Source organism: Phyllopteryx taeniolatus, chromosome 2 (genome assembly GCF_024500385.1).
Source record: "Phyllopteryx taeniolatus isolate TA_2022b chromosome 2, UOR_Ptae_1.2, whole genome shotgun sequence".
NCBI classification, from domain to species: domain Eukaryota; kingdom Metazoa; phylum Chordata; class Actinopteri; order Syngnathiformes; family Syngnathidae; genus Phyllopteryx; species Phyllopteryx taeniolatus.
The window spans coordinates 4,498,969-4,519,878 of NC_084503.1; the positions used below are offsets into that span (position 1 = coordinate 4,498,969).

The 20,910-nt window shown below is 40.2% G+C and overlaps 2 protein-coding genes across 4 annotated transcripts in view; both read right to left on the reverse strand.

Annotated features, from left to right (window-relative positions):
* Positions 1 to 1,034, reverse strand: part of phlpp2 (PH domain and leucine rich repeat protein phosphatase 2) — a 39,386-nt gene extending 38,352 nt beyond the window's left edge. Inside the window, exon 1 of the mRNA XM_061754529.1 lies at positions 540 to 1,034. Within this exon, the coding sequence (XP_061610513.1) occupies positions 540 to 725 (186 nt within the window). The 5' untranslated portion in view covers positions 726 to 1,034. The remainder of the gene's footprint in view (positions 1 to 539) is intronic.
* A 1,357-nt stretch (positions 1,035 to 2,391) lies between these two features.
* The window catches only part of ap1g1 (adaptor related protein complex 1 subunit gamma 1), a 32,484-nt gene continuing 13,965 nt past the window's right edge, over positions 2,392 to 20,910 (reverse strand). The window contains exons 7-23 of one of the 3 annotated variants that reach the window (XM_061754598.1): positions 20,634 to 20,729; positions 19,067 to 19,147; positions 18,322 to 18,420; positions 18,178 to 18,233; positions 15,739 to 15,852; positions 15,479 to 15,619; positions 14,300 to 14,354; positions 11,465 to 11,587; positions 11,265 to 11,354; positions 10,405 to 10,529; positions 10,192 to 10,296; positions 9,930 to 10,071; positions 9,689 to 9,815; positions 8,283 to 8,381; positions 8,035 to 8,195; positions 7,719 to 7,817; positions 2,392 to 7,023 (exon numbers count right to left, since the gene is read on the reverse strand). In XM_061754598.1, coding sequence (XP_061610582.1) covers positions 6,928 to 7,023; positions 7,719 to 7,817; positions 8,035 to 8,195; positions 8,283 to 8,381; positions 9,689 to 9,815; positions 9,930 to 10,071; positions 10,192 to 10,296; positions 10,405 to 10,529; positions 11,265 to 11,354; positions 11,465 to 11,587; positions 14,300 to 14,354; positions 15,479 to 15,619; positions 15,739 to 15,852; positions 18,178 to 18,233; positions 18,322 to 18,420; positions 19,067 to 19,147; positions 20,634 to 20,729 — 1,809 coding nt within the window. In that variant the 3' untranslated portion in view covers positions 2,392 to 6,927. Of the gene's footprint in view, positions 7,030 to 7,718; positions 7,818 to 8,034; positions 8,196 to 8,282; positions 8,382 to 9,688; positions 9,816 to 9,929; positions 10,072 to 10,191; positions 10,297 to 10,404; positions 10,530 to 11,264; positions 11,355 to 11,464; positions 11,588 to 14,299; positions 14,355 to 15,478; positions 15,620 to 15,738; positions 15,853 to 18,177; positions 18,234 to 18,321; positions 18,421 to 19,066; positions 19,148 to 20,633; positions 20,730 to 20,910 lie in introns of all 3 variants that reach the window. The other 2 variants (XM_061754589.1, XM_061754607.1) reach the window with 2 other exon arrangements.

The window sequence follows — 20,910 nt, forward strand, 5'->3', positions numbered from 1 at the left end:
TAACGCAAATATGTTTATTATTGTGGTTGTGTGCACAGCACTGCATCACAATGTATAGGGTGTCCCTAATATTTTGGCCACCTTCATCCTGCCACTATTCTGAACATGAACCCTAAATTAAAACCTCTCTCACTGTGCCCGTGAAAACTGAACATTATTATTATTAATTTTTTTTTTTTTTGGGGGGGGGGGTCACATGCCACCAATGGCAATGGAGGTGTTCCTAATAAAGTGGCCTCTGCGTGTCTATCCCGCCTTGAAATCAGACGCGAGATGCTTGTGCACGATGCCTCGTGGGGGGGGGGGTGGTGGGTGGGCGGGGGGGGGGGGGGGGGACATAAACGAATCAATCATTATAAACATTATCATTATTATCCTCATCGTGGGGTGAGATGCGAGCGCGTTGCATAATGTTACGAGTCTCCCCATGCACTTTGCCCTGTCAAGAAGAAGCCTTGAAACGGATGACATCTTTTAACAGTCACCAAGTGCTCAACCAAAAAAGAGAAGGGGGGGCATAGTTGCAAAATATCACCTGCCTTTAGCACTCGTATCCCGGCTGCGGCGGCTGAAGCTCCGGTGCGGCTACCGCGACCTCCGACGTGGATGGGTCCGGCTCGGTGGAGCACCGCGTCCGGCTGCCTGTCGATGCAAGCCCCGCTGTCGTCTCTCTTGGCGGCGGCGGCGGCGGCGGCGGCGGCGGCGGGCTGGTCCTCCATCGCCATGGGCGGCTCGCTATCCGCGGAGACCGCCAAAGAGTTCGAGTGGCGCGGCGCTGACGCGGGCAGGAGGCGGCTGGCGGCGAATTCCCACGGGGAGGCGCACACGGAGCAGGAGCGCCATAGCCAGCGAGCCTCCCGGAGTCGACAGCTGCCTGGCTTGGCTGCCTGCCTGCGGGAGGGCCTCCGCTGCCGGATCAATAAACATGACAGGGGGGCGGGCCCTGGCTGCTTATTATTCAGCGGTCACCGCCCCTTTCGGAGCCAAACGACACACCGCCAAACATATGCAGAGCCTTTCGACACAATTTAGTCGTCCCCCCCCCCCACCCCTACAAGTGCCCTTTTTAGCCTGCAAGTATCCAATTAAACATTAGGTTACTAGTTAACTATACCTGCCTTGGAGAAAGTTGACGAGCTTCATTTTGAGAGAAAAGTAATGCTCTGCCACCATCTTGGTGCCACTGAACTATGTTGAAGTGACTTGAGGAACTTTATTTAGAGGAAAAAGTAGTGCTTTGCCACCGTCTTTGTTGCAGCTTGGTGCTAAGGGACTATGTTGAAGTCAGTTGAGGAGCTTCATTTAGACAAAAGTAGTGTTTTGCCATCATCTTGTGGCATCTCGTTGCCAAGGAACTATGTTGCAGTAAATTGAGCTTCATTTAGATAAAAACAGTGCTTTGTTGCCATTTTTGTGCAAAGGAAAGATGTTGAAGTGAGTTGAGGAGCTTTATTAATTTGGGAAAAAAAAATAGTGCTTTACCACCATCTTGTGGCATCTCGGAGCCAAGGAACTATTTTAAAACAGCCATTTCATCCTTGGATGAGGACAAAGTCTCAGTGGGACTTTATGGAGGAGAGACAAGGACATTACCCACTAATGTTACACAAAAACTGGGACTGCTTTGGAATCAAATTTTTGGGTACCACCAGGATTATTTCGTGTCAAACAGTGGGATTCGCTTCCTTGTATCCCCTCGTGAACATCAACAGCAAGCACTGATGAAACTAACAAACTCAAGGGCCGAGGGCCAGATGCGGCCCGCCACATCATCTAATGTGGCCCGCAGAACCAAATCGTGTGCAACTTCGCTGTTTTCTGCTCAAATCTGTACCAAAATGTAAAATTGTCATATGTAATAAATGTTAAAATATGGGAAGCCTTTTTTTTTTTTTTTTACCAATCCCCCTTTTCAAAAGGAACTTAACAACATATCTTTGACATCTGTTAATTTGTTGTGTATATGCAATAATCCATTTATATGGTTTCAAAGTCCGTAATGGCACTCTGAGGAAAACCGGAACGTCAAAGTGGCCCGCGACAAAAATTTGTTTGACACCCGTGTTCTAGAATTCTCTATTCTGGCTCCAGTGCTACCTGCAGAAATGAGAGAGGCTACCTCGGTAATGTTTAAATATCGACTTAGGAATTCTACTCTCCCCCTGCCTCACCACATGACGGAAGTATTTTGGCCTGTTTTACTGCCACTTCTCCTACAGTCAACTTTGTGTTTTATCAAATTCCATTATTTTGATACCGGTATTTAAATCATTTCCACAAGGTGCATCAATACTGCATGACATCGTCAAGAAAAACAAACTTAGCTCGATTTAGTGTTTTCACTTTTTATTTGCTTACCATTTTCTGTAAACCAAATGACAATACACAGCATAAATTGAAAATATCCCATTTAATAGTTTACAATTTGTCATCTTTAATCATGTGTCGTACTTTCAGTATGACAGTCGCACTCACCTTCAAGCCGCGGACTATAGGGTTCAGTTCAACCCGTCAAACTTGATTTGGGTGGGGGAGGGGGGATTAATGCTCAAAGCGCCAAATAAGAAAAAATCTGATTTTGTTATAGTCAGGTCGAGCCCAGGGGCACAAATAAGACTTGGTTTGCAGAATTCAATGAATACGCAACACATACGCACATTACCAAAAATTAAAGTGAGGGTGCACATCATTCATCACCATCTTTAATCCTTATTGTGATAGCTTTCTGAACAAGGTCCTATTGTACACACGAGTACCCTCATGACATGGTTGAGACAGATACATAAATTCGTTGTATTACCCCCGCCCCCCTAAAAAAAAAAAAAAACAGCAAAAACTTGTGGGTTGAGTAGAAATGGCATTATTTACACCGTCTTTCACATGCAGCTTACAAGCTGAAAATTTGCAGCCAAAAATCATGTAAATAAAGACATTACACACACCATCACACTGTCACGCACAGTTTCAAAGTCAGCGCCGATACTTTTCTTCCTTCGAGTGTCTGAAACAATTTTGTTGGGTTGATGTCACCATTTGTACACGTGACCTTGCATGGATTATCATCACTTTAAAAAAAAAAAAAAAAAAGAACAGACAAAGGCTATGCACTGGTCGGGGAGGAAAAAAAGGACGAGGAAAAAAAAAAAAGAAAAAAAAAAAAAAAAAGGGGACTAACTGAACTGCGCTCTCCTCTCCCACCGCGTTTTTTAGGTTTTTTTTTTTTTTTTTTTTGCACAGCTCCACCTTGTGGCTATCGGCATGTAAAGTGCTCTTTAACACGCACAACTTAGCTCATTCAGTCGAGATTCATGGAAAGCAGCTTGAGTATTTATTCCATATCTTTTATATCCATTAAGGTCAATGTACTAGTATGATTTTTGTCCTCACTAGTTGGTTAAATTTTTCCTACTACTTTATGACGTCTGTCCAACAGTAAGATAACTTTGGCATACTAGTAGACCTATGTTGCTGCTAGTATTAGCAAAAGTGCTAGATATTAACTACTTGAATTTTATAATGTGGCTAGTACAACTAGTGGCACACAGTTGTCAACTAGTGCAGTTTTGCCTCACTAGTAGCATGTAGTTGCATTTTGGTGCCACTGGTAGGGCCACACACGCTACTAGAGTCTTGACACACGTCCACTAGTTGGGCCTAGTAGTGTTACTAATCCAGCAAAGGAGTTCCTAGTAGTAAACCAGTTGTTCTACTGGTGCGCTGAATTTTTCTTATTGGTGAGGGCAAAGGTCATACTAGTAAATGGACTTTAAAACAGATAACGGATAAATGTTGAAATGGCTTTCCGTAGACTTTGACATGGATCAAAAGAGACGAGGACGAACTTAAATCATTTTTAGCGGCGTAGGTACTACTATGTATGAACTTGGGCTATATTTTGGGTTACTTTTATAGTAAAGGCGTCAGGAAAGTATTGCATTAAACAAAAAGTTTCAGCTTACGAGGAAGGACATTTTTTTAAATAATGGGAGAGACATAAGGGCAAAAGGAAGGCAAGACAGGAGCCAAAATGGGGGCGCATTATGGGAGCTTACTCGTGCAGCATTGCGGTTTCTCAGTAGTACAGTTCACCATTCACACGCTAAAAACCAAACCCCTGACGACAAGCCTCCGCAGCGATCTTTGTAAAAAAGACGACATATCCACACCCATGAGCCCAGTATGAATCCTAGTAAATCAAACGCATCAGTTTAAGAATATTTTGTACATATATGCATACAATTAGATGTCTTAGCTAATCGTTTTAAGTCTTCATGTGGGTTTTTATTTAAGTGGATCAGCCTTTGTTTTACAATTATATACAATGTACAGGTTGCAGATCATAGTATATCTTTTACAATGGATGAGTGGTGATACAGGGAAGCCTGATGCCGACTACGGTTGACTATTTAGACAATATACATAGTGAAGAACTCGTTTAGAAAATGGTATCTAAAAAAAGGATGAAAGATAGTACAAGAGAAAAAAATGGTAAAAGCCCTCAATATGTACAGAAAACAGCTAATATAGCATTTGTCAACAGAAAAAAAAAAAAAAAAAAAAAAAAAAAAAGTGATTTATTTTTTTTTCCCCCCTCCATATACACATCATAGCTGAAAAATATTTCCAAAGGTAATAGTCTCTCTGATTTTGGTCACAGGAGTTAAGATAGTGAAGCAAAGTGATTGAATATCAAAGCATCGTGGGGCCGCTAAGGTTGCTTCATCTTTAACTTAAAGCTGCTGTCAGCTTCTTCCATGCAGCTGTGCGCCCCTCGGTTGCGATCGGGGGAATAAAAGCAGGCCAGCCACTCAAGCGAGTTAGTAGAAAGAGAGAACATTGTGAGGTATCAACGGCAGCCCCCCCCCCCCCCCCCCCCGACAGAGAAGATCAAACACACGACTGAAAAGTTCCACGACCTCACTCATTAATCGATAAATCCACATCTGACGACAGGGACGGAAAGTGGATTTTAATGAGATTTTGCGACAACGCATGATGTCATCCTATGAAAAAGGTGACATCTATTAGCTGCCTTTTCTTTCCCCAAGATTTGCTTCAGTTGGGGCCTTGTAGGCAAAAAAAAAAAAAGCTCAGCAACATTATTACCATTTGTGGGGACAATCAGGATCATGTCGCGAGAATTTGTATGATTGTGAAGATCCGGCAAAGTCCTAACAACTCACACCACAGTGAAAAATAAACACGCTTTAAATAAAATGAAAGATGATATACCATTTTAAATCCGTCACAATCACTTCCTTCACTTTTAAGCACTCGAGCAGGCGAACAACACACAGCTCGTAGCAATCTTTTATCTTAAGTCAGAAAGGCACGTCACTTAGATATCAGGCATAAATAATCAAGTCGATTTACTGCAGAAATCAAACATTTTCACACAAATAGTGCCAATGTGATGACCGTCTCATCAGTGGAGTACAAATAAGGAGATGGGGGAGAACAGCATTCAGTGCATGTAACTACATTCATAACAGGCTTCATTTACAGAAGTTTGTGCGAGGTGAGAAGCTCAACAGAGTAAACAAACGTGACTCATTGACGAGCTTACAGTTTACTGCATTAGAGCCACACGGGGGGGGGGGGGGGGGGGAACAAATGAGAAATTCTGATTTACACATCCAGATTATGACCTTCATCTCAGAATTTAGTACTGTACTTGAAGAGCAATATGTTTTTCACATGGCCCAGATAATCTACGATGTAAGGAAAGATGCAGGTAGAAGTTTGTATAATTTTGCTGTCGGGCGGAAACCACGTGTCCAAATATAGTCAATGTCATATTTTTGTACTTCTGGTCTGTCTGCACATCCTCTGCTATTATTATGCATTATTAATCAATTCAAAGTGTTGAAAATAGCTTAAGAACAAATCTATTAATTTTCATGGATACTTGAACTTGTCTGAGAAGTGTTGTAGAACATCTCTTCCTCACTCCGCGGGAGTTGTGCAGTATTATGTTGCCTCCAAGATTAAATGTCAGGATTATTATTATTATTTTTTTAAAAACAATACCGAGATGTTTCCATACAGATAATTTCCGTCACTTACCTTGTTTAAATCAGCTCAAATTGTTTTGTTCTGGGGGGGGGGGGGGGGGTTGACTTTTGATGTGTATGGCTAGCTGGTGGTGACGTGTCTGTACCATTTTAAACAGTGAGAGCGTAATAAATTATTGGTTTTTTTAGCAAATTAAATTAGCAGTTGAACATAATTTTAAGGTGATGCGTCAATGTATATGGTAGGAATATAAAGTTTCATACCAACTTGCTCGTTGTTTGGCAACTCAAGCAAAATGGCGCTTTTTATTTACTTCCGGAAAATCTGATTTTGGAGACGCGAGGATTCCGCCCAACAGCTACGAAATGCAACAACAACTGAGATGGATTTCAGGCCTGAACTAGATGCAAATTCTGCTTGAGATGATCACAAGGATGCTGAATTTTAGCCCATGTATGACTGTGATGCTTATCGAATCAAATGAACATAATGAGGAAGGTCACCAAAGTGAATTACGGGAGGATTGCATTATTAGGACTTTAAGAGGCTTAGAGCAATCATAAATATTCATTTTATCAAAGTGTGTTCATGTTATATTTACTCCAGTGTTCATGTTAGAGTGTGGGGGAGTGGGGGGTGGAAAGAAACTTGCATGACTAACAAAAGACATGATGATACCAGTAAATAAAGAAAAGAGAAAGTTCACTGATGGGTAACCCCACTTATCAAACAGCTCTTCATCTGTACTGGTTTTTCCTTCGTTAGAGCCGCTCTGCTGCGCATTTAGTGATGTCACTGAGGGGGAGTCCATTGGAAGAAGAGGCGGAGGGTGGGGGGGGGGGCAAGGTGAAAGAAAAATAATTTTCATAGTCCCCCGTTGGAGGGGCTTTTAGGAGCAAAATAAGCAACTCATCACTGCCACGACTGAGGGGGGAAGTTATTGACCTCGGCCAGGTCTTGCACAGGCGAGCCTTTGTGGTTGTACGTCAGCTTGATCCTCATTCGCAGCTGTTGCTGAAAGTGGAACATTGGTTTTTCGTGAGGATTGCAAATATGGTGGATATATAAAGTCTACACACCCCTGTTCAAATGCCAAGTTTTTGTGATGTAGAAAAGGGAGACCAAGATAAAGCATTTGAAAACTTTTTCCCGACAATGTGACCTATAACCTATATAACTAAAAAAAAAAAAATCTTTTAGAGAAGGTAAGTAAAAATAACTGAAATAATATGGTTGTGATGGCTGTTTTTCTTCAGCTGGAACTGCAGTCTTAGTCAAGGTGGAGGAAATTAGAACAGTTCCAAACAGCAGTTAGTGTTAGCACAAAACCTTAAACATTTTTTTAAAAAGTCGGAATAAGCCTACTAGAGCATCTTAGATTTATTTGAGGTTAATCAGAGGCACTTTAAATGGCGGCAGGTGTGTGCTGACTTCCATTTCCCTTGAATTTGAAAGCTTAATTGTGAACACAGCCACATCCCTAGTTATAAGAGGGTGTGCACACTTGTGCAACCATTTTTTCCTTCCTCTCAAAAAGATTTATTTTTCAATTGAGCTGCACAGGTTATGTATGACCAATGTTGGAAGAAGTTTCAAAATGATTCATCTTGGTACCAGAAAAACCTAGCATTGAACAGGGGTGTGTCAACTTTTTAAATACACTGTACACTAAAGCGGATGCTAAAAGACAAGCGCATACTCACCTTCTGTGGGTTGAGGACTCTGATGACCTGTGTGACAGTTCCCTGGTTGAGTGCTTGGACGACATTACTGCTGGGGGACAGGAGCTGCAGCTGGAATGTCTGAGGAAACAAAACAAAAACAAAAACAACTATTGGACATAAAAACGTGAAAAAACACACCGCATTAAACAAAGTCAGAATGAGCCAGCCAAGCGAGGACCAAGAAAAAAAAAAAAAAAGTGTCCTGTATTTACAGGTATCATAAAAACGCTTCTGTCAATAGTTAAATTCAAAGGGTGAAACTCATATTGTAGTAATAGTTATAGTGCCCGTTTACCTTTGGTACTGCAGCCTGAAAAACAAAGTCCGTCATGTCTGCCTCCGTGGAGTTGGAAGCGTGGATGGTGATGACGGCGACGTTGGGGTTGGGGTTGGCTCTCTCAAACGCGAAGTCTATTTTCAGACCGTTCTTGTTGTAGGCCGTCATTGGGGGAATACCTACAGGAAGATTTTTAGACCGACAGGTGTTTGTAAATGACCGACTCGAATGCGGTGTGGAGGCTCGAGGGAGAACACGAGTCTCACCTGCGGCTGCAATGTCATTAAAGAGGGGCTGTGAGGAGAGGCCATCCAGGAGAAAAGGGGGTTGGGAGGTGGGTACAGAAGGAGCAGGGGCTGGACCGCCTTGGGAGGGGAAGGTCACATCAGAGTTCGATGCACCATTAGTAAATACGAAATTGATCCTCAAAGACAAGCTAAATCATCTCTATGTACTTTTGAGGCTGGAACACCTTACACTGTGTTATAAATTATTCGGCATAATGCAGTTTATTTTTCTAAATGTCATAAAGCCATTAAAAAGGAGTCACACTGAAAACATTTTCAACAATTACATTAGGTTAGGCCTGGGATGATGCGTTGTCTTACACGAGAGCAATCAAGGAGCGGCTCTTCTTTTTATATCATGGCAGGAAATGGCCGGTTGGAAACGCTTCATATTTTACAGGTCATTTTGACATCTTCCGGCACCTTAAAGAAACCTTTTACCTCCCTTTGCATTATTGCACCTCACTGGTGATGTTGCAGCCTTGCTGGGACACCCCCACCAAATCAGAACCGCCATCCATCTCAACAACCCAGAGTAGCACATTATTCATCATCAGTAAACAAAAAAAACAACAAAAAAAATGCATTTACGAGCCCACTGCAAACGTTTCTGCTTGTGATATGGGTTAGTGCTGACTGAAATAGCTTTGTGCATGACTATTGTATAATAAACCTTTGGAGGATCCTGCACTGAGATGTTATTGGGCCACCAGACACACCAACATCTTGAAATATCTGCTTGCTGTTCATTAGTGTCTTTTTACCTACTACTCTCAATACGCTGAATTTGCATGACAAAAACTTTCCTTAATATGCCTTTATCTGAATGGTCTGCCTCAAGTTTTCTTGAAATATCCAGTTTTCTCATTCCTGTCACAAGGCATTGGACTATTTCACACTTTTCATCAGCAAAAAGATGAAAACCCCATACTGCATGAAAACTGTGACTTGTTTAATAAAGTGGATCAACCTCCTTAAGTAATTTCCCTTTAAATAGGCTCTGCTGGGAAATTAACTCAAACCTGTTAGAGACTGATATCAGGAGAAACAATTTGCTCAAACAAAATTCCACAGAAAAGCTACTCAAAGCTTAACTTAAATCCTACATGCATAATTTGGAGCACAGTGTATGTCGCCTATGCGAATTGAGTCAGTGTAATGCTAATGAACAAAAAGCAAATCAAGTAATCAAGTATACAGGGTTCTATACTACCGTATGCTGTAATTAATAAACGTTGATGCTGAGAAACAACATCTCATATATATATATATATATATATATATTTTTTTTTAATTATTATTATTAAAACCATACATAGTCAGCAACATGGTATACAGTTCTTGAATTACCAAATGTGGAACTAGCAAGATTTGAAGGAGCTTACCACTTAGTGAGATGTCACCAAGCAGGTCCAGTAGCTCTCCTCCAGATGACGTAGGCTTGGGCGGCACTGTGGTATGGATGACTGGTACCACATCATTACCACCCAGTAGGTCTAATAAATCATTTGCCTGTGGGGGAATTGGTGTCAAAATGAGTGACTATTTACAAGTGCTCAATTTAGGGTTCACTATAGCATGATGAAGTAGTGCACTCCATGCTCATGTAGGAGAAATGTCCCTCACCTGGTTGGCTGGCAGACTGACAGGGGGTGGATGTTTAGATTCCCCAACAGAGGGCTCAGTCTCTCCATTGGTCTGCACGATCTCTGTGGGGCCATTAGTGGTTGTTTTCTCCATAATGGGCATTCGCTCGAGGAGAGCTGGCCTGAGGGAGGACACAAACAATGGAGGCTGAACCATACTGGACCACTAGAGAAAAGACCAATTTCATTAAATGATCCCTTTTATTTGTATTGGGTGTGTTGGCTATGCTTGGCCATTTCACCTCATGTGGTCATATTTCTTGAAAAGTGCGTTGTACTCCACTGCTCTCTGTTGCAGTTCCACATCAATGCTGCTGCCATATATTGAAACCACCTTCTTGATTCGGCTAAAAGAAAACAGAATGTTAGCAGGAAATTGCACGGGTGCATGTTTTTCCAAATGAGTTCACAAACGCAAAGGCTCATTATGCATAGTGTGGAATCCAGTGACTCACTTGACACCACTGAAGCGAGTAGACAGCTTCATGATGGCAGTAAGAGAATAGCCTCGAGTCACAGGTGTGGATAGATTGGATACAAGAAGCCCTTCCAGCACATCCAGGACTTCATCTTCAGTCACCTTGTTTAAAATTTAAAAAAAAAAATTAAAAAAAAAAAAAGGAAAGAATGAATGCACATCATCTAATCGTGGCCAGGTGCTTCGCTCATAGGGCTGCAAAAACTGCAACAATTCGTCAAATACAATTGTGCCTTTAGATACAAATGTAATTCCCTCCGTGACCACGCTCGTGATTCTTATCTCTAATCATCTTTGCAGTAATATTAGTCGTTCTTTGTAAAGGATAGAGAATACATGTCTGTGAGTATTGTTGTATTATCTGTCAACGTGTTGTCGTACCGTTTGTGTTCATATATTTGTTCCTTAAAGCGTAACAACACCGCTCTCTCATAGATACTAATTGTGAGCCTGTGTGCCTATAGTTTCTCCCATCGCATGTCAACATTAAGCTTGCGGAGGTTATGTAGTTGTTTTAAATACACAACGTGCATTTCTTATATGCTTAGTTTGACAGCAACCTTTAGCTGAGATTGACAATAAACAGCTTAGAGTCTCTTTTTTGAAGAATATTTATAAATATCTACCAAACTGCTGCTTGTTGTGAAGAGAGTGGAGTAACCTGCCACCATACAGCGCTCGACAAAAATAATACCTGCACCTCACATGTATGTTATTGTTTAATAATGCAAAATCAATATTTCTCCAATTACTTGATGGGATAATCGGTAGAATACTTGTTTCTAAAACTACAGCTGCAGTCCTAGTCGCTCAGATGATAGATTCTTCAACATGTACCTGGATGGGCTCCTCTTCTTCACACTGTCCAGAAACCAGAAGGTCTCCATACTCTCCTATGCACCAGGATGCCACTTGTACAAGAGGTTGCTACAGAGATAGAAACAAGATGTTACCTCTCCTGCCTTCTCACATAAAAACACTGCATAAATAATTAGAATAGTCAGTCATGAATCATAAAGCCACGTTCCTGTTCTGACCTGTGAGATGTCATCCAGAAGGGCTTTGTAAAGTCTTTGTACTGTGTATGCATGCATCTCAACACTGTTTGTGATGAGCTGAATAAGGTTGGGCACAGAGTCGTCACGCACATAACTGCCTGCCTGCAAAGACGAGCAGACGATTAAAATACAAACCCCAATTCCATTGAAGTTGCGACATTGTGTAGAACGTAAATAAAAACAATGATTTACAAATATATACGCTACAGAGACAAGATATTTAATGTTCAAACTGATGAACATTGTTTTTGTGCAAATATTCTCAGTTTGAATTTGATGCCTGCAACACGTTCCAAAAAAGACAGAGGCAACAAAAGACTGGGAAAGTTGAGAAATGCTCAGAAAACACCTGTTTGAAACATTCCACAGGTTAATATTTTAATTGGAAACAGGGTGAGTGTTATAATTGGGTATTAAAAGGAGAATTCCCGAAAGGCTCGGCTGTTCACAAGCAAGGATAGGGTAAAGTTCACCACTTTGTGAAAAACTGCGTGAGCAAAAAGTCCAAGAGTTTAAGAATGTTTCTCAACGTACAATTGGAAGCAATTTAGGGATTTCATAATCAGTGGTCCATATCATCATCAATAGTTTCAGAGAATCTGGATAAATCTCTGCATGAAAGTAACAAGTCCAAAAGCCAACATTGAATGCCTGTGACCTTCGATCCCTCAGGCGGCACTGCATCGAAAACTGGCATTAGTGTGTAAAGGATATTCCCATGTGGGCTCAGGAACACTTCAAAAACCATTGTCAGTTAACAAATTTCGTCACTACAGCTAGAAATGCAAGTTAAAACTCCACCATGCAAAGCTAAAGTTAATCTGAACAACCCCCAGAAATGCTGCCAGCTTCTCTGGGCCCCGAGCTCATCTGAGATGGACTGACGCAAAGTGGAAAAGTGTCCTGTGGTCTGGCGAGTCCACAATTTAACATGTATACAAACAATTTGAACATATGAAAAATTCAACCAAGACTAGTTGCTATCAAATAAATCAATAAAATGAAAGCATAAACTACAATTACAATTAGAAGTAGATTTAGATTTTGTCCTTCGGTACCAATTTACATGTTCAATATGAGTAGGAAGAAGTAAAAAAAACATTTCACATTGGTTTTGGAAATCATGGACGTCGTGTCCTCTCGGCCAAGGGGGAAAAGGACCATCCGGATTGTTAACAGTGAAAAGTTAAAAAAACAGCATCTGTTATGGCATGGGTGTGTGTTAGTGCCCATGTCATGGGTAACTTGCACCGCTATGAAGGCACCATTAATGCACACAGGTTTTGGATCAACAGATGCTGCCATCCAAGCAAGCCTTTTTTAAGGGACGTCCCTGCTTATTTCAGCAAGCAAATGCCAAGCCACATTCCGCACGCGTTACAATGGCGAGGCTTTTTTGTTAAAGAGTGTGAGTACTGGAATGACCTGGCAGAAGTCCAGACCTGTCTCCTATTGAAAATGTGCGGTACATTATGAAGCGCAAAATACGACAACGGAGACCCTGGACTGTTGAGCAACTGAAGTTGTACATCAAGCAAGAATGGGGAAAGAATTCCACCCATAAAGTTTCAACAACTTGTGTCCTTAGTTCACAAATTCTTATTGAGTGCTGTTAAAAGGAAAGGGGATATAATACAATGGTAAACATGCCCCTATCCCAGCTTTTTTGGAACATGTTGCAGGCATCAAATTCAAAATGAGTTAATATACACTATATTGCCAAAAGTATTCACTTATCTGCCTTAACTCAGATATGAATTTAAGAGACATCCCAGTCTTAATCCATAGGTTTTAATATGACATCGATCCACCCTCTGCAGTTATAACAGCTTAAACTCTTCTGGGAAGATTTTCCACAAGGTTTAGGAATGAGTTAATGGGAATTTATAACCATTTCTCCAGAAGCGCATTTGTTAAGTTACACACTGATGTTACACACAAAAAGGCCTGGCTCTCAGTCTTCGCCCCAATTCATCCAAAAGTGTTCTATAGGGTGGGGGTCAGGATTGTGCAGGCCAGTCATCCACATCAAACTCTCTCATCCATGTCTTTATGACCCTTGATTTGTGCACTGATGCACAGTCATGTTGGAACAGGAAGGGGCCATCTCCAAACTGTTCCCACAACGTTGAAAATGTCCAAAATATTAGTCCCTGAGCTCCAGTAAAAGGAACTCTGAATGCTTTACAAAAGATTTTGGACAATCAAAAACATTTGGGGATTACCCCTTCCCGTTCGAGTGGACAAAGCAAGGTCCATAAAGACATGGATGAGAGAATTTGCTATGGATGAACTTGACTGGCCTGCACAGAGTCCTGTCCTCAACCCAGTAGAACACCTTTGGGTTGATTTTGAGTGGGCAGTGAGCCAGGCGTTCTCATCCAACATCAGTGTGTGACCTCACAAATACGCTGCTGGAAAAATGAGAAAAAGTTCCCATAAACTCCTACACCTTGTTGGAAGCCTTCCCACAAGAGTTGAAGCTGTTATAGATGCAAAGGGTAGACATCAAATTAAACCATGTGGATTTAGAATGGGATATCACAGGTGAGCTTTTGGCAATATAGTCTACGCGAAACAAGAACTATCAGTTTGAACATTAAATATCTCGTCTTTGTAGTGTATTGAATTGAATATAAGTTAAAAAGGATTTGCAAATTATTGCAGTATTCTTTTATTTATGTTTTACACAATGTCCCATCTTCACTGGAACTGGGGATTGTACATACAAGTGGGTCTTGAGTAGAAATAGCGTAATCATTTTTAAGAGAGAAACAGTTTGACCCCTTGGGTGTAATGTATAATTATACGTACTGTAGTCAGAACTCTCATTATGGTGTCTATGTGCCATCTTTTTGAAGGGGCATACCTATAACGCAAAGGATACAATGACATTTCAGGTAATAACTTTTCAACAGACTACAACAAGGTGATATGATGATGATGTGAATTAGGGCTGCGCAATATTTTGTTTGAGCATAGTCATCGCGATGTACGTGCGCATTACTCGCATAGCAGGGTCTGCTGCAATGTTGGTGTCCTGTAATATACAGTGAATCAACTAATATTAACATTGACCAGCAGAGGGACTTGTTTGGACATGCTCAGTAGATTAAAAAACTACCGTACACCTGCTGCATTTCCTATTTCGCTCTTCAGAATGAAACCAGGCAGGCACGCTGCAGCAGTGTGAGTGTGCAAGGTGTGTTCAAGGCACTGCGTGAATAGGAGAGAATGTGTTATTTTGTAATACAGTACATAATTGTAAAAATTGATTATTAGGAAAATTATTTGTATCAGAATGCTTTAGTAAAAACACTAAGATCTCACTGTCATAATATGGAATTTATTGTTTTGTAACATGAGGATAAATTATTTTGTTAATATAGTCAGCCAGAGCTGCGAGGAATGCAAAGTTATCAATGGTGTGTGCAACAGTGGGTAAATAAAATGCCAGTATTTTGAGGGTAAAATAGCTCTTTGTCAACATATTTGGAAAAAACAAAAAAAACAAATCTATGCACCAGTTTGTTTTTGTGACCAGTGAACTTAGTTCAAAATTTTGAATTATAAACTGAAGTAGTTCACTTTTGGAATGATGACGTGAACTCTGAACTACTTTGCATAGAAAATTTACTTTTCCAACACTGATCTTGTATTATTTCACATCAATATATATCGCAGGTTTTTAAAATTTTCCCCCAATATCATGCAGCCCTAATGTGAATGCTGTCAGATAATCTTGTATCAACAGTCTTTCAGACGATGGATCACTCATTTATCATCACACAGCATTTCTTTCTTTTGCCTTGGAAGACTTTTTTTTTTTTTTTTTAATGTCATTGATATGGTTAGGCTAAGTTAGGTAACTTTATTTGTACCCAAGGGTAAATGTGGTTGCAGTGAGTTGGCTGCTCACACATACATCTCATCAGTTATGTTATTTGTCATTGCAGTACAATGTGCAAGAACAGTGTGTGTCAAAGGTCATACTTTTCTGCTGCTAGAAAGACCCCCGATGCACAGTCGGCTTTGAATTCCGAGTCGCACGAGTCTAGGAAGTAGAGCAGCTCTTTCATCATGCCTCTTATGTTGTTACCGTTTACCAAGGCAAAGCTCAGTTCCATTGCACGTCTATAGCAGCAAATAGAAGCAGATCAAGGACAGAAAGAAAACATAAAGGTGATTGGGTGAATGTCCTCGAGGTCAAAATCCTGAAAAAAAAAAAAGATAATAATAAATCGCCCCCTCACCTCTTGATGGACACATCAAGGTCTTTTAAACAATCCACAATGGTACTCCGATGCCTCTGCACTGCATTGTGGTCTGTCTGTACCGTCTTTAGTAGGGATGTCAATGCCACATATCTGCAATGGTGAGTTTAAAAATTAATACAGGGGTTCATGTTTTTAACCCTGCTATTCTCTCTTCAGTTTTGGCTTAATGTAAGACTACAGTATTAGGAAAAAGTATGCAGTCTTTGGAATTAGATTTCTACATAAGTTGGTCAGAAAATGTAGTCTGACCATCTAAATCACAAGAATAGATTTAGAACAGTCATCTTAAACTAATACCACACAATTATATTTTTTCACATTTATATAGAGCATTTAATAACTGGTTGACCCTCCTTCAGCAGCAATAACCTCAACCAAACGTTTCCTGGAGTTGCACATCAGACGTGCACAACAATCAACGATTAGGATGATGATTTGGAACACTCTTCTTGCCAAAAGTCTTGCAGTTCAGCAAAATTCCTGTGATTTCTGGTCTGAATAGCTCTCTCAAGGTCATGCCATAGTATCTCACTCAGGTTGAGATCAGGACTGACTTACGCCACTCCAGAACACATCTTCTGAAGCCATTCTGTTGTTGATTTGCTTTTGTGTTTTGGATCATTCTCCTGATGCAACACACATCCTCTTTTGAGCTTCAACTCTTAGACAGACACCCTTACATTCTTCTTCAAAATATCTTGACAACCTTGTGAATTCATTTTTAAATTGACAATAGCAAGCTGTCCATGCACTGAGGTAACAAAGCACGCCCATAACGTGATGCCACCTCCACGATGCTTAACAGCTGGGATAATGTTTCGATTTTGTGTGCTGTGCCATTTTTCCTCCACACAGGGCATTGTGTTTCTACCAAACAATTAACATTTGGTTTCATGTGGCCACAGAATATTTTGCCAGTAGTGCTGTGGAACATCCAAGTGCTTTTTAGCAAACTTCAAACGTGCAGCAATGTTTTTTTACGACACCAACGACTTCATCCTCGGCGTTCCCATGAACCCTATTTCTTGTTTAAAAGTTTTACATAGGGTAGATTTGTCAACAGAGATGTTGACAAGTGCCAGTGATTTCTTTTAAGTCTTCAGCTGACATTCTAGGGTTCTTTTTTTTAACCTCATTGAGCATTCTGCACTGTGCTCTTGGAGTCATCTTTAGAGGATGGCCACTCCTTGGACGAGGAGCAGCAGTGCTGAACTTCTCCATTTGTAGATACTTTGTCTTAACCATGCACCGATGAACGTCAAGACTGAAGAGACTTTTGTAACCTTTTCCAGTTTTATACAAGTCCGCAATTCAAAGTCTTCAGAGATCTTTTTTGGTACACATCATGCAATGCTCCTTGACAACAGAAAATTCTAACCTGGTGTTTGTTTTCTACTGGGTAGAGCAGCTTTAAACCACATTTCCAATTCCTCATTGATTGGACTCCAGGTTCGCTCACGCTAGACTCTGATGAGCTCTTGGAGAGTCTGTAACCTAGTGGTTCACTTTTTCTTTCCTGTCCTGTGACTGCTATTTACCATAAAAATATGAAAAACTATATGTGTATGGTTTTAATTTAAGCAGAATTTATATGAAGATCAGACCACAATTTATGACCAATTAATGCAAATATGTAAGAAATTCCAAAGGGTTCACATGCTTTTTCCTTACCATGTATTTTGAAAAAGAATCAATGATGAGTGTTAATTGAATACGAGTGAGGTAAAGAAAAGAAAATTCATGGCCGAAACCCGAAAATTAGGAAACCAAGGCCAAAAACCTGAAATTATTATATCCAATTATGGTATATGGGGTATATTATACAGTGCACAATGACATTGTAGAAAAGAAAACCCCGAAAGGTTCAGCAATGTGGCGTTGTTTGGATTTATTTATTTTTTTCATAAGAAACAGAGTAGTTTCCCACGGCTACAGCATCTTGCATCTCGCTACTAAAATACTGTGTGCATTAACCTAACTTGGCATAGTTCCATTAACGCCACATTATTGGTTCAGCTTGGAGCAACTCTTATTTATTATTGGCTATTTGTATTGTTTGTCAAAACATGGACGGATGCAGTTTATCAAAATCTATAGACCGTGTTTTAGATGTTCATTAAGGAAATGTTTTTTTTTTTTTTTTGAGATATGAATCATTAACATCCTGTTTCGGCAGTCTTGATTTGTCACCAAAAGTATATTTTGGCCAAAAACAGAAAATGCACTTTTGGGCCATTTTCGGCCGAAAATTCGGTGCATCACTATTGAACACCTTACAAAATGTTAATATCCCCAAAAGGTTGCATTTTCAAAACCATAGCACCTTTTTGCCAAATTCAAAACTAAAGTCATAACTCTGAACTCATAAATGTGACAAACAAGAAGCCAGCAAATACAAGCAAGTATAGGAATTACCTTATATTTTTGTCATTATTAAGGAGGAATCGGCCTAATATATTAATGGCCAAAACCTGTAACACAAGAGTTAGATGTCAGATGAGTTAAAAAAATAAATAGATAAAAAATCTTTCTTGGTTTGTATAAATTCAATGAGCTCACCCTCAGTCCACTCTCTGACTTGATGTCCATGATGGTCAATACAGTCTCGTACAGGATTGCATTGCCCACATTTTTACTTGTTTCAGTGTTTGTTGCAACCTGCAGTCAATAACAATATAACAGTACATGGTTGTTAAACTCAACCTGATAGACATTGGTAAGAGATCTAGTCAGTCATTTATTTATTTTGTTTCTTTCCAATAAAATGTCACAGTAGCATCTCTGCAAGCTCAAAACAGGTGGTGCTCTAACATCTAATTTTAAGGACATTTTAAAGGGCACCACAACAATGCTGACTCAAGTACATGGATATTTTTAGTTATAGACTGATGAACACAAGTGTTCTACACACAATACAACAAGATGACAGAAGCTGTCACATAATATGAAGAATCAACAGTCTTTCAGACGATGGATCACTATCATCATACAGCAGTTTTTTCCCCCAGTGTGATCCATCCCCTTGTTGTGTTGTTCTGTGACAATTTGATTTTGTTCCCTTTACTTGCCATTATTTCTCATAGGATACAACAGCTGAGCACAGCTGTAATGTGCTACGATAAATGTGTCTGCTGCGAGAAAGACTCCTGATGCACAGAGCAAAAGGGAAATGTGTGGTTTGATAAGAAAATGTAACACAGCATAGTTTAAAATCAATCTATTTTCCATACCGCTTATCCTCATGGGGGTAAAGAAACAAAAATGACTAGAATAAAAATGTCACATAAGGAGATAAGTTACTAACCTGTGCAAGAATGTCATTCATTGCTTCACTGGAGTCATCGTCGCTCCTGCCTAAAATTCGCAGTAGTCTCAATATCCGCACCTAAGAATAAGAGAAGTCTGTCAACGTACACGAAATGCAATTCACTTTATTTAAAGCCCGTCGCATACGTAAGCGACCCTGCCGACCCCGACTGAACTGTCTGTCACAGAGTGTGTGGGGTTCGGCAACTAGTATTCATGAGTGACTGACCGTCTGCCACAAGTTTTGCTGTGAATATTTGAATCGTCCAAATGCCATATCGTATGACAAAATATACGTTTCTGGGTATAAGTGAGATTATGCGATATTCTAAAGAACCCCGCGATAAGACAAAAATCCATAAAGTAGCCACAATATATCTGCTCTATTATTCATGTATACGGTGTAACCTCGATTTAATGGACATTGGTTATAAAGGACAGAAAACAGAGTCCAGTTGGAACTCAAAACGCCCCTTTGTAGCGGACAAAGTCCGTTGGATCCAGAATTGGCTTACTAGCGCGAGGAACAGACAGAGACCTTTACCCGTATTTTCGGGACTAGCCGCTTGTTTACTCGGGCGCTCGTCGCGTACATGTGCTATAACGATTTAGATTTTTGGTCAAGCCCTTCTTTATGGCGTCCAGTCGTAACGGAGGTGGGTGGGAAAACTAAGTACGCTGAACTCACGGCTCAAGAAAGCCACCCTCAACTCGCCACCACCACAACTTTCTCCCACCAGCTGCAACAGCGATCACGGCACTTTTACAGCAGTATTGGACAATCACAGCAATGTTTAAAGGTTAGTTTAGGTCAACTTTAAAACTTTTCAAACATTTTCAAACTTTATTTTACACTTATTTACAATACTTTTGTACTGTAATAGGTGTTTTTAGGCCAAAAAAAAGTGCTTAAATTAACGGACAAACAGCTTTAACGGAAGAACCCTCCCCCGCATTAGTCCGTTAAATCGAGGTTCCACATTAGTTTAAAGCTTTGCATAATACCAATACAAAATATGCATCTGAGGTGCAGGTATTATTTTTCTCCATATGGGGTCGCCATCCTCACGTTCTACATCATAGTATCTGTGAATTTCAATGTGTTTTGCTTTACAAGGCAATTATAATGTAGTTACAGTGGCGAGGGCAATCTACTTTTTCCTTGACAATTTCCCCATGTTATTTGCGGTTCAATAAAATAAATGCATGGTGTACATGACGCCTCAAAATGTTGTTTCCAAATAAGAACACAGAGGGTTGGAGTTTTTCTGTTGTAGCAAATTTATTTGTACGGGGGTCAATCACCTGACGTGCGGCTATTAGTCCGACTCATACCCATACTCAGTCTCCGACTGTGTGTGTGTGTGTGTATTATATATATATATATATATATATATATATATATATATATATTTTTTTTTTTCACTCTGTGTGCAGTGGTCCTAACAACCACATCTAAATTGTAATTTCATGGTTTAACCCTTCAGGTTTTCAGCAATTAAAACTTAGACATTCACTTTAAATGTTTTTCAACATTGCTCTTGGCACAGACTGAGGAGATTTACCTGCAGGAAAGGATCACTTATGCCCGACACATCATGCTCAGGTGAGTATCCAGACATGATTAGGTTCTTCAGGATTCTCACCAATTGTGGAACCAGCTACAATAAAAGACCAAGAGCAAAAGAGAAAAGAGGTGGTGTCACAATATTTTGCTTAGATATTTCAATAGTCTGCATCAATACAGGAAAAATAAAATTTTAAATGCGGTCATTATTATCATTTGCGACTATCTAGCATAAAATGGGGGGGTTAGCAATTAAAAAGCGAAAACATAGGCAA